Source organism: Lithobates pipiens, unplaced genomic scaffold (genome assembly GCF_037356315.1).
Source record: "Lithobates pipiens isolate NorthernLeopardFrog02 unplaced genomic scaffold, aLitPip1_a1.2 Scaffold_19, whole genome shotgun sequence".
In the NCBI taxonomy this organism is placed as follows: Eukaryota; Metazoa; Chordata; class Amphibia; order Anura; family Ranidae; genus Lithobates; species Lithobates pipiens.
Genome location: NW_027507764.1, coordinates 235,052,629 through 235,065,408, shown reverse-complemented (window position 1 = coordinate 235,065,408; position 12,780 = coordinate 235,052,629). Strand labels below are relative to the sequence as shown.

The 12,780-nt window shown below is 41.3% G+C and overlaps 1 protein-coding gene across 1 annotated transcript in view; it reads right to left on the bottom strand.

Annotated features, from left to right (window-relative positions):
- ADCY1 (adenylate cyclase 1) overlaps positions 1-12,780 on the bottom strand; it is a 550,492-nt gene that overhangs the window by 436,011 nt on the left and 101,701 nt on the right. Inside the window, exon 2 of the mRNA XM_077491793.1 lies at positions 4,579-4,728. Within this exon, the coding sequence (XP_077347919.1) occupies positions 4,579-4,728 (150 nt within the window). The remainder of the gene's footprint in view (positions 1-4,578; positions 4,729-12,780) is intronic.

The window sequence follows — 12,780 nt, the reverse complement described above, 5'->3', positions numbered from 1 at the left end:
GTGTACACTTTCAGAGTATTTCTGGATAAAGACCTATTAGCCAGATCGATCGCTTGAGTCCAGAATGTATTTAATCCATGACTAATAGCAAGTAAGGGGGAACTGGCTTGCCCGTCCGTTCTGCTACCAGATGATGTAAGAAAAATTGAGGGATATTGAAATGAGATAAAGCATCAGCTGCACCAATTAGATCCCCACTGATAAACTCACCCTGAAAATGAAACTTGTACATCAAGCCCAGCCATGTCAACCTATGCATAAAGGACATAATTAGAAGGGACCCTGATCTACCTTTATTGAAAATTTTGGCTGTGGGCAAATTATCTGTAAAGAAGATGACTGAGTTGCCTGACCAAACTGGACCCCATGTGACTGTTGCCGCCAGAATTGGATAGATTTCGAACAATGCCGAAATAAGAGAAAATTTCGGCAGACAGAAAACCTCTGGGGGCCAACCATTCATGGCCAAAAATGGCCACATAACCGACTAAAGCAGCCGCGTCTGAAAACACTCTGAAAGAACTATCTGTTGGATGCGGGATAAAAAGATAAAAAGAGATGCCATTCCAGTCACACAGGAACTGATCCCACATGATTAAATTGGCTCGGGTATCTGCTAGTAACTTGTAAGTTGAATCAGAATACTGATATAGGAGAAGGAGGGCCTGGCATATCCTGACCAACTTCTCCAAGGGCAGACTTGCAACCATGAGATTGGAATCAATAGTGATCCCCAAAAAGGTGATGACTTGGGTCAGACCTTCCATCTTATGTGCAGCTAAAGGGACATTTAACTCTGAAAACAGTCCTGTAATTGCATGCAGATCCCTGGGCGGGTCACCAGGGTCCTCCAACAGCAGGAAGTCATCAAGATAATAAATTATCCTCTGACAACCTCTGCAATTACCCAAAATCCAATGAAGAGCCTGGGCAAATGTTTCAAACAAGCAAGGATTGCTTTTCAACCCAAAAATTAACCTAGTGGCGAAATACTGACTGTGCCACTTGATGCCATGCCACTGCCAGAGAGCAGGACTAATAGGAAGCAGCGTGAAGGCATCAGTAATATGTTTGGAAAGCCAAGCACCCTTGCCTAACTGAAAAATATGCTGGATAGCCAAATCCACTGATGAATAATTCAGCGAAAACTCCTCGGAGGGGATAAGAGAATTAAGGCTAGGAATATGAGATGAATGAGGCGTGGACAAATCATAAATCAAGCGATATTTATTAGAAAATTTTCCACAGACCACTCTAATGGGGCTAACTTTCCACATACAAAATGATGATGAAAGAAAAGAGCCTATCAGGAACCCTTTGGATAGTTCTGCCTGCAGTAACTCATCGACAATAGCAGGGTGACACTCCGTCGACATCAAATTATTACATTTGAAAGACTCAGTTGGAAGGGTGATGAGGCAATTGTGAAAGCCTGCAGCAAAAACTGTCTGAACACTGGGGATGGGTGGTTTTGCAGGTAATCCCCTAGCAGGGAGATATTGACTTGGCATAGTCATGAAGCATTGAAAGACTTCACAAGACAGGCGGACTTAGGGTGAGCTCTGAAGAAATTAGAACAAACGTGCAATAGCCTGCATTGGTTGCAATTGCAACCTGTGTAATTGTAATTATTGCATAGCTGAGCTTTACCCAGATGAAGGATGAGTCTACCCATTTTATCCACCTGACCTGAAAGTCCAGAAGAACCACTGCCTGCCTGCTTGGAGGTTCCCATCTAACTAGAGGACTCAAAATTTGGACACCAGGCTGTGGTGTGTGCTGTTGACTGGCAGTTGGCACATACAGGAGCTTTCTGGTTGGCAAAATGCCTGCAAAACAGCTCCATATCAATATTGCCCCATGTCACCACCTGGAACTGAGCCCAAGTAGCCACCACTTTTTCAGAAAAGGACCAATCATAAAAAATTAAACCGTCATACTTGTGCACCAAGTCCATCGCCTTGTGAAGGTATAGGTCAAATTCTTCCATCCTACCCGGACTGACCGAACAGACAATGGGGCTTATTTATGAAAGGCAAATCCACTTTGCACTGCAAGTGCATTTAAAGTGCACTTGGAAGTGCAGTTGCTCTAAATCTAAGGGGTAGATCTGAAATGAGTGGAAGCTCTGCTGACTTTATCATCCAATCATGTGCAAGTTAAAATGCTGTTTTTTCTTTTCCTTGCATGTCCCCCTCGGATCTACAGTGACTTTACTTCCAAGTGCACTTAATGTGCAAAGCGGATTTTCCTTTAGTAAATAACCCCCAATGTCTCTGAAAATGCAGAATGCCAGTAAAAAGTATGGCACGCTGAGTTTGTGATTAAGCCTGGGATCTTTGGTTTTAAGCACCACTGACACCTCCCCACAAGCAAATGACTTGTTTTCAGTAACGTCTTGGGCCGCTATTAGCAGCGTGGCCCAGTTGATGTCCTTCCCTTTCAAAATATCCTTCTTGATATTGGCAGTGATTAAATAGGCCTGGGACACAGAAGGCAATACTGCCAATGCCGAAGGCGCTCCCAAAGGTAAAGCTATGACATTACCTGTAGCCAGGCATTGAAGAGGCACCCCAGCACTGGCTGATACCACAGCACTAGCTGAGTGGGCTTCAATCACCTCCACCTTATCCTGCAACTGCAGCATGGAGGTAGAGAATGTATTTAACATTGCATACATCTGCGTCAATAAGTTGTGTACCGAAGTGTTTTTCATACTGGTAGATGGTAGTGGTTGAGATGGAGTTGGAAAAATTAATCTAAAGAGTTCAGCTTTCCTAGCTGTAGCTGGGAAAGGAATACCCTTGTGACAAAGCTCCGCAACAAGCCTAGGTATAGTCCAACTTTTTAACGATGGTGAGCTGCTATGCTCCGAACCCCTACGAAGGGTTGGTGGGATAAACACGAATTAGCCGCTCTCCGCCGACATATGTGACATAACAATATCTAAGAAAAAACAAACTTAGAAAATAAGAACGAAACAAACCATATCAGCAAGAACACCCCTACGTGCCTTACTAAGTAGAAATGTGTAGTGGTGATAGACCAAAAGCGCGTGAAATCCAACCTAAGGTGTATGGAATGAGTGAGCCAGACAAACCTGCCGTGCAAAGACAGGCAATTAAAAACAAACACTCGGGGCTATGATACCCACAGACCGTGGTGGGTAGATATGAATGTAATAGATGAGAGTGCATCGTATGATGTGTGGTATACAGGCGAGAAGATTGTGGCCCAATCCCTTAAAAATTAAACCTAAGCCTGTATGGATCTGTAGATGTGACAGATCCTGAAATGTAACTGAATCTAACTGAAACCCGTGAAAGAAAAGGCATACACATGCACCTTGCTGACTCAGTGTGAAACACTGAAATCCACCTAAAATAATATCACATGTACATGCAGTAAAGCAACCGAACATCAGGTACCATGAACATACTGTAAATGAATGCAGATAGAAAAATACTGAATGACGTACAGTACCCTATACTCAAATGATGGAGCACCACGAAATACCCAACAAGCATGGCTAAGAAACCAACCCATGTCAGCCAACGTGCAGAATAATGGGGAACCCCCCCGGGAGAATGGATCCATGTAGTCCGAGCCCCTATATCCACAACAACGGCTGTATAAAAAGCAGCCTGTGAGATTACCATACTTAGCAAGCTGAACTTGCCGCCGCCCCCCTCGACCCTGGCGGTGACACAAAACCCCCGAAGGCCAGCCCATAGAAACATTCAGAAATTAATCCCCATAGAAACGAACAGCATACCAGACAACACCACAGACAATATGACAGATAATATAACAGACAGCATGACAGACAGACAGATGGTTCCCCCCAGAACTATTAATCCCGCACTTCCAGACAACTATGATGACAACTGTGTATATGCCCTGCATAATCCCCACTGATACGATGATGAACCCACCTCACCAGCAGATAATAGCCCAACCCCTTGCTGCCGATGCTTAGCCTGCTTGGATCCACAGCCACCCCCTCCCAATGATATCTGACCCACCTGGTATAAACCCCACCGCAACAGAACCCCTGTATGTCCAGTTGCACCTCCCCAACCCCAGCCGTTTACCTGGCAATGCTCCCCCGCCCATTGACCCCCTGGTGGCCCCCCGGCCTTTTTAACCAGCAATGCAATGAAACAAGTACCTCTGTGAGCCCAGCCGCCAGGCCAGATGTGGATGGCCCCCCGCCTGATGATTGCCCCCCCAAAGGATACCTGCAGCCCAGCGATGTGCGGGAGAAATGACGCTTGTCGGCTGTCACCATGAAACCAGGAAGACGAGCCAACGTTGGACCTGGCAGAAGAGGAGGGACATATATTCCTCCAGACTCCTCCTACAAGTCTAGGCTGGCCTCCAACCAGCCTTCTAACATATCGTATATACATAACAATTTCACTTGTGTACTTAATCTTTTAAAATACAGTACATATTAATAAATATACATTTATCAAACACACACACAAATATAATTACTGTATAAGTGAAACAAACCATAAAAACTTCAACACTAATGTGTAATACTACACAAGCTGACAGAAATTTTTAATTGACCTGTTTTTCATTTTCGTCCTCTAGCCTGAGTCTGTCCTCAATGCAGTTTCTGGCCTGAAGGAATGCTTTTCTCTGGGCCCTTTCTGTCAAAATCCGCACGAAGACTCCAGACAAATTCACACTGACAAAAAGAATAGCATTGGCCACAAGCTGTAAAAGAAAAAAAAAAGCTATTATTAGTAGGTATTAAAAGATATGTTGTTATATTTTGTAACCAGAAAATTTTGCTAACTACACACTTTAAAATTACTACAGAAATTAAACAACGAGATAAATAAACCATGAGGGTGCAGTTGGACAGTCCCATTATGTGGTCCCACTCAAGATTGTGATCCATGCAGCTATCAACCTGATCTTACACTGATAATTAAAGTGGTTGTATCCTCTGCTTTGTGATTTGCTTACCTGTAGGTAAAATTAATATCTCCTAAACCTGCACGGCGGGTCAGTAGCGCATGCACCCTGAAGGTCTGGCGGATCGTGCCGGAAATTCAGAGCTCCTTCCCGGAACGGAGGACTCCTGTGCATGTGTGGGAATGACGTCATTGCGGCTCTGGCCACTCACAGCGCCGGAGCCGCGAACCCGGAAGAAATGCAGAGGGAACAGGTCAGCTCCCTCAGCAATGACCGGGAGGTGGTATGGGCGCTTTGTTCCAAGGTAAGTATTTCATATTGGGCTAGTATGCAATGCATACTAATGAGTATGGTACAGTCTCAGTTTGGCATGGGCATTAAACATCCAAATAATGTTGGTTTTATGCATCCTATTCCTTTGAGGTGCACCACAGAATGCACATAGCTAACATTAACGGACATGCACAATTGATATAGTTTTATTTCTACATGCCATGTGCATTCACAAATTATAGCAGCACTTAGGTAGACTTAAAAACAGTAGAGTCAATGCTGCAGAAGTATGTTACATTTGGTAAGGTAGCAATTGGGTATTGTCTTGGAAGAAGTAGCTTTGCCAGTGGTCATTGTTAGATCTGTATAAGCTGCATAACCCAATACTAACATAAAGGCAACAGTATGAGCAAAGGTTAAAGAACATCTAAGCGTAGACTTACAGGTATCAGTTGAATCCCGCTAATATAGTATAACTCATCTTGTAAATGGCTGTGATACGCAGATGTGCAGAACAGCAAACAAGATGTGGAAAGAACACAATCACGTATGGTGGAAAGATGTGGGCTGAAACAGCTGATGAGTTTTCAGATTTTTCTTGATTTCAATGTGTTTCATCAGAAAAGCGTAGTAACGTGTAGAATACATACCATTTGTGTTTAGAACATGTTGCCATGCTCTCCTGATGAAGGATACAAGCCTTTTTCTGAAAACACATTAAAAAAAGCATTAGAAAAACCCATCAGCCTCTTTAGCCCTTATCTATTCACTACATATTGCTGTCATTGTTGATAACAACCTTGTGCTTTAGGAAGTTATAAAACATGATGTAAGCAAGGTAAGCAATGCCATATTAGCAGTATTTCATTGATGCCTGTAAGTCTTCCATTTAAAGCACTATTCCCTTTGATTGTAGTTCATAAAATTATATTATAGGCACACCACAGTTTAGCTGGTGTATGTTCTGATACTGGAGTATACATTCCATAACAAACCCCCCTTTAGGCTAGGTTCACATTAGTGAGAAAATAAGTGCATTTTCATATACTGTAGGAGACCAGATAAAATGAATGCAGGGTCTTGGGTTTAGTAACACTTTAAGTGCAAATTGTATCTCTTGAGACCTAACCATTGGCCCAATTTTCTAGAATTATTGTTACAAATTGGCATTAGTAGATATTATTATTGTCACTGATGCTAATTGTATTATATATTTTTTTAATTATCATCATTTTTTATGTTTTATTTTTATATTTATTCTTAATTTTTTCATTGTTACAATTGTTTTTATTATATTATAAATAATATATTGTTGTTATTATAAATAATATTGTTGTTATTAGCCTTTCTATTAGGATTGTTACCTTTGAGTTTTAGCTCTTTTCATGATTTGTTATATATAACTTTTAGCACTTTTCCATGATTTCTTTACATATTTAAAAAGTCTTGCTCGCTTGTCTATAGTTTCAGATACATTTAGATATAGAGTAGAGGTATTTTTTAAGGATTTCTTTTTTCCATAATCATCTAATATTGAACATTTTTCATTTTCTGGCTTACTAGCCCTAAAGAAAAAAATTATATATTAATAAAATAAACTACTGACACAGTCCACGCCTCATCAGTGCCACCTATCAGTCTGCATTGGTGCTGCATATTAGTGCTACTGTCACATGACATTAAAAGAAAGGTATCTGTAATCAGTATTGGCACTTGTATTCAGTCTTAAAAAGTAGTATCAGTGCAACCCTAGTGAAACCCATTAAAGCACAGTTGAGCAAAATCTATGTACCTTGCAAGAATTATAACAACCTTTGTTGCAGATTCCTACCTAATATGAAGAAATCCCTCTGTGTTTCATTGTGCCCATCTGGGAACATTTATCTAATGGGAGTGATTTTGTAATTATCAATCAGCTGCTGCACCTGCAGGGAACTGTGGAAAGCTGCTGGGCCTGCAACCCTTTAGGTGTTTTCCTTATTGGAAGTACATTTTTGTTCCAGGGCATACCTGTAATCTGACTTGTATCTTAATGCAGACTTCTGGGAGAATCAATGAGCTAATCACACAAGCAGGAAATTATGTTTCTGGGGGTTGTAAAGTACACATTCTGTGTACAGAACAACACCAGGTAGCAATATTACACTGCATTTTCAGAAAATTACAGCAGCTGCAGATTAAAAAGGAAATGCAATTTTTAATAACACTCAATTATAATATGAATTCTGATGCAATTGTAAACGCTATATTATTTTTTCTTTCTTTGCTATTTTTTTTCCCTACGAAAGTGAAGTTTTCCTTTAAGCATAAAAGGTGCATTTAAAAACACACCTTATGCCGCTTATACACGAGCGGACTGAAAGACTTTTCATCGGAGTTCCGCCGAAACGGACTTGCCTAAACGCAATCACACCAAAGTATGATCATTTAGAACGTGATCACGTACGACGGTGTAGTGATATAGTATGTGGTGTGGGCATATAATTAATTAGTTGTTATTATAATCTTCCGCAGCAACCCAATTCTTCCATTGAGATGCACTTTATTGACTTCCAACACAGAACAAAGTCTTGCAACAGATGACACAATCCAACAGAGTATAATTACGACAACGCTAGTAAATATTCGGAATCCCATGTCTCCTAGACCTGTGCCTTCATAATCACACACAGACAGAATAAACTGAATGCCAACTTGAATGTCCTCTCAAGTACTGGTCTGACAATGGGGGGGGTTTCTGCTAGGTCAACCAAATGTTTCCCATTAATACCCCCCTCAAGTCTAATTACCATCAATAAATACTTCTTCTAGGGTTCTACATCATCCTTAAGTTAAAACAATGTATCCTTAACACGAGAGACACATTTATTGTGTGCTTCTATAGACCTGAATTGAAGTGACTTGCGATGCGAGCAGTTGGAGAGAAGGTGCGGAGGACCCCAGAAGATGAGGTTTGGGGCTGCTTTGTGCAAAACCATTTGACAGAACAGGAGCGTATAACATGCTTTTTCATTAAAAAAAAAAAAAAATATAGGTTTATAACTACTTTGAAGTGTAAGAAAAGCCCAGCAATATCTATTTCTAAAAATACTCCGTCTCCCCTAGAAAAGATGTGTGTACTTATTACCTATTTTTAATGCACTCTGTTCCGGTCATGTGATGCTGCACCTCTGGCTTCCCTTTGTCAGCGAGTGTCTGCTGCAGATGAGAGGAGGGAGCGCTGACAACGGGCGGGCCATGGGCACCTATGGGTGAGGTCACAGCTCATGGAATACTCAGCTGTTGTCAAGCCAGAGCTGCAGGATCAAAAAATATAAAAATAGGTACTGTACGTATACAGATCTTCTTTATACAGGTTAGGCAGGATAAGTAGGAGAGGGGAAGCAACATTTTTTGGAATAAAAGCTTTTTTTCCCTCACTTTAAAAGTTCTGCAATTTTTCTAGCAACAAAAGAGAGTGATTTTGTAGCTACTAGAAATTACTTTCATAAAAATGTTCAATTACATTATGTACAGTAATAGTATTTTGTTTACGCAGTTTTGAGCTAGAATATCTTCAGGTCCGATGGCATTTACAGTATATTGTAAGATTCTGTTTAAAGTGACTGTAAAGGCCTTTTTTTTGGTTCTTTTTAAAATAACAAACATGTCATACTTACCTCCACTGTGCAGCTTGTTTTGCACAGTGGAGGCCCGAAACAGCCTCTTCTAGGGTTCCCCGGCGTCTCTTCCCCACATCTCATAACCCCCTCGGAGAAGAAAAAACGCAAACCTTTACAACCTCTTTAAGCTCATCTGGCAGCATGTATGGCATCACAATATACAACATTAAGGCTATTTTTCACACGGCAGCGGTGCCGGTGTTGCCAATAAACCGACACTTGGTTTAGCAGAGGTTCACCATTTTTATAGCGGCGCTTTGGCACCGCTTTTTGGGTGGTATCGGGGCGCATTTAACGCCCAAGAAGAGGTTAAAAAGCGGTTCAATGTGGCCGTACTGCAGCGATTCGTAAGTCACTTTTCAGGCGCTTCGGAAGCGGTGCCCTTTCATTCCAATGGGCAGGGGCAGTGTATACAGCGCTCCAACAGCGTCCTAAAGATGCTGCTTGAAGGACTTTTTTTCCATCCTGCAAACGCACCGCCCCAGTGTGAAAGCCCTCAGGCTTTCACACTGGGGTGGCTTGAGAGGCAGCTTTCAGGAACTTTACAGGCGCTATTATGAAACGCCTGAAAACTGCCTCAGTGTGAAAGGGGTCTTAAAAAAAATGCAGTCAGTTTGAAAACGCCTTATAATATTGCATCATGTAAAATTCCCACCTAAAGGCATGGCCTTTCCACAAGTCTGCACATATTTTGAGATATTTCATGATAGCCTTTGTTTTGTGTCTAGACATCTACACTTTGCAAGATAGATGACTTTTCCTTAGACAATATTAAACACAATACAATAAAATACAATACTATTGTGATCCAGAGTTGTACAGAAATGCATGGACTATCTTGCTATACGTTTATATTTCTTACAATCTGCAGTTAGTGAAAGAAGTAACAAAGCAATATCTGTGTCCTTTATAAAATTAGTAGTGTGCAAATAACTTGAGCTGCTGAACCGTTTTGACAAGTGAAATGCATACACATCTAACAAGGTTGGACAATTTAACCAAGTAAAATTAATTTGACAAAAGTGTTTTCGTTAGTAGCACACATTCAGTTATGTGTGCAGAATTTATGACAAACGGGGGAAAGCATGGGCAGCTCAGCTCAGGGAGCTACTGCACACCAATTCTGACAGGCTCCCGCTTCATGCTGACGGGATCAAACAGAATCAATCACTTTAGAAGAGATAATCTATGCAATTATGATATAGTTCTAATCTATTTTCACCGAACATGTCAAATGCCAGGATTAGAACTGGCTGATTCAGGGTTCTGTGCATTCATAATCACGGCTATACTATGTATAGAAGTAAAACTACAGTACAAATGTGAAAAACAGATTATTAATTTAAAACATTTATAAATTACACCTTAACCACTTCAGCCCCGGAAGAATTTACCCCCTTCCTGACCAGAGCACTTTTTGCGATTCGGCACTGCGTGGCTTTAACTGACAATTGCGTGGTCGTGCGATGTGGCCCCCAAACAAAATTTGCGTCCTTTTTTTCCCACAAATAGAGCTTTCTTTTGGTGGTATTTTATCACCTCTGCAGTTTTTATTTTTTGCGCTTTTAAACAAAAAAGAGCGTCAATTTTGTAAAAAAAAGCATTATATTTAACTTTTTGCTATAATAAATATCCCCCAAAAATATATAAAAAAAATTATTGATTGGTTTGCACAAAAGTTATAGCATTTACAAAATATAAGTATATATAATAATATATAATAATAAGTTTTATGGCATTTTTCTAAAAAAAAAATTTTTAAATGGTGGCGATCAGCGATTTTTATCGTGACTGCGACATTATGGCGGACACATCAGACATTTTTGACACATTTTTGGGACCATTTTCATTTATACAGCAATCAGTGCTATACAAATGCACTGATTCCTGTGTAAATGGCACTGGCAGTGAAGGGGCTAACCACTAGGTGGCATTGTAGGGGTTAAGTGTGTCCTAGGGGCATGTTGCTAACTGGGGGGCGTGGCTGTGTTTTACAGATCACTGATCTCTGCTCCAATCACAGGGAGCAGAGATCAGTGTCACTGTTGCTAGGCAGAACAGGGAGATGCTTGTTTACTTTATCATATCCCTGATCTTCCTCTCTGTGAGGCGATCGCGGGTATCCCCGTGACCGTACTCACGGAGCTTCACGCGGGGCAATGTACAGGTACATGATTTTGCCTGTATGTGCACTTCTGCCGACGTATATCAGCATGCGGCAGTTGGGAAGCAGTTAGTAAAAGTATAATTTAACATGATAAAAGTATAAATTTAAAACATTATACCTTAAAGTAGCGTATATGTGAACCCTCACCTTGTAAAACAACCTATTCAGTTTAAAGAGGAACTGCAGATTGCTCACATAATTTGTGATAAAAACATCTTTTCCATTCTGAAGCTTCCCTCCAACCACTTTGCATATTGTTTTATATATACACTATGATTCTGTACTTGCCAAATATGCTGCAGAAATCTCCCTCCACTGAGTCTGGCTGCAGCCATTTTAACTGTGGGCAGCTGAAGCTGCTGCCTGTTCACTTTCTAGATTTACACAGAGGCACACCTCCATCTATGCAGCTCTCATTGGCCCTCTTATGACCCCACCCCCCCCCCCCTTTCTGGCAAACTCTCACAAGAGTGAGAGAGAGCTGTGCACAATGTCATAAGCCTAAGCTAATGACAAGACAAGAAACTGGAAGTGGGCTGTATAAGGTATTTACTAGCAGAAAAAAAAAAGGTTTTACTATCCAAAGTTAAAACAACAAGGGCAGAAGATTTAATAGATGCAAAGTTGAAAAAATGACTAAAGGTCCGCTTTAACCATTTGCCTACCGCTATACGTCAGCACAATGGCAGTGGTGGGCAAATGGGCATACCTGTACGTCCCCTTTAAGAGGCGGATATAGCATGCAGCATGACTGTGCCCGTGGGACCGGTGTACTTGATATCCGCCGGTATTCCGGCGATCGTGTCACAGAGGGCCTATGTAAACAAGGCATTTCCCCGTTCTGGCTTGTGTCATGACAGAGATCACTGCTCCCTGTCATCAGGAGCAGTGATCATTGTCATGTGACTGAAAGCCCACCCCCCCACAGTTAGACTCACGTCCTAGGACACACTTAACACCTTCATCACCCCCTAGTGCTTAACCTTTTCACTGCCAGTGTCATTTACTATAAATAACAATGGTCCCAAAATAGTGTCAAAAGTGTTCGATGTGTCCGCCATAATGTCACAGTCACAATAAAAAAAAAATAAAAATAAAATTTGCAGATTGCTTTAATCGCATCGCAGAGTGGGAACAAGCAGGTCCCTGTCCATTGCTCAGAACTCTCATGCTGAGGAACAAGAGACGAGAGCTGACAAATTTCTCTCAAGGGACCAGGAAGAGGCTGATGTCTGAAGAACCTGATACGAAAGGATCAGGTTCGTAGGAAAGGTGGATGGTACAATCTCTCACTGAATTAGTCTGCTCCACATTTTTACTGCCAATAAGCGCAGTCAAATGATGAGCCCACCTCTGGTTTGGGTTCACTAAAGCCTCCTCAATCTGGTAATTCTTTTCCTATCCATTCATGGCTAAAAAAGCTTTAGTATTCTGAGCGAGAGCACCCAGATAAACAGTTTTTTCCTCCAAAAAAGTTTTCAATACTTTATCCTATGGAGGAAAAGTTCTATAAGAAATGGGTATTTCCAGCAGTTGACGCTGCTATATCCTCTGTACCTGACTTATCCAGTAGACAATGCTCATATGCTAAAGGATCCAACAGATTTGGCCGGGATATCAGAAGCGTTGTGTTTTACAGTAGACACTATGAAAGTTTCTGTTCTCCAGGCCTCATGGCTCATACTACGGCTGGTACATGTGCATAGAATCCTATGGTTAAAAAATTGGTCAGCCAAAGTGCCATGC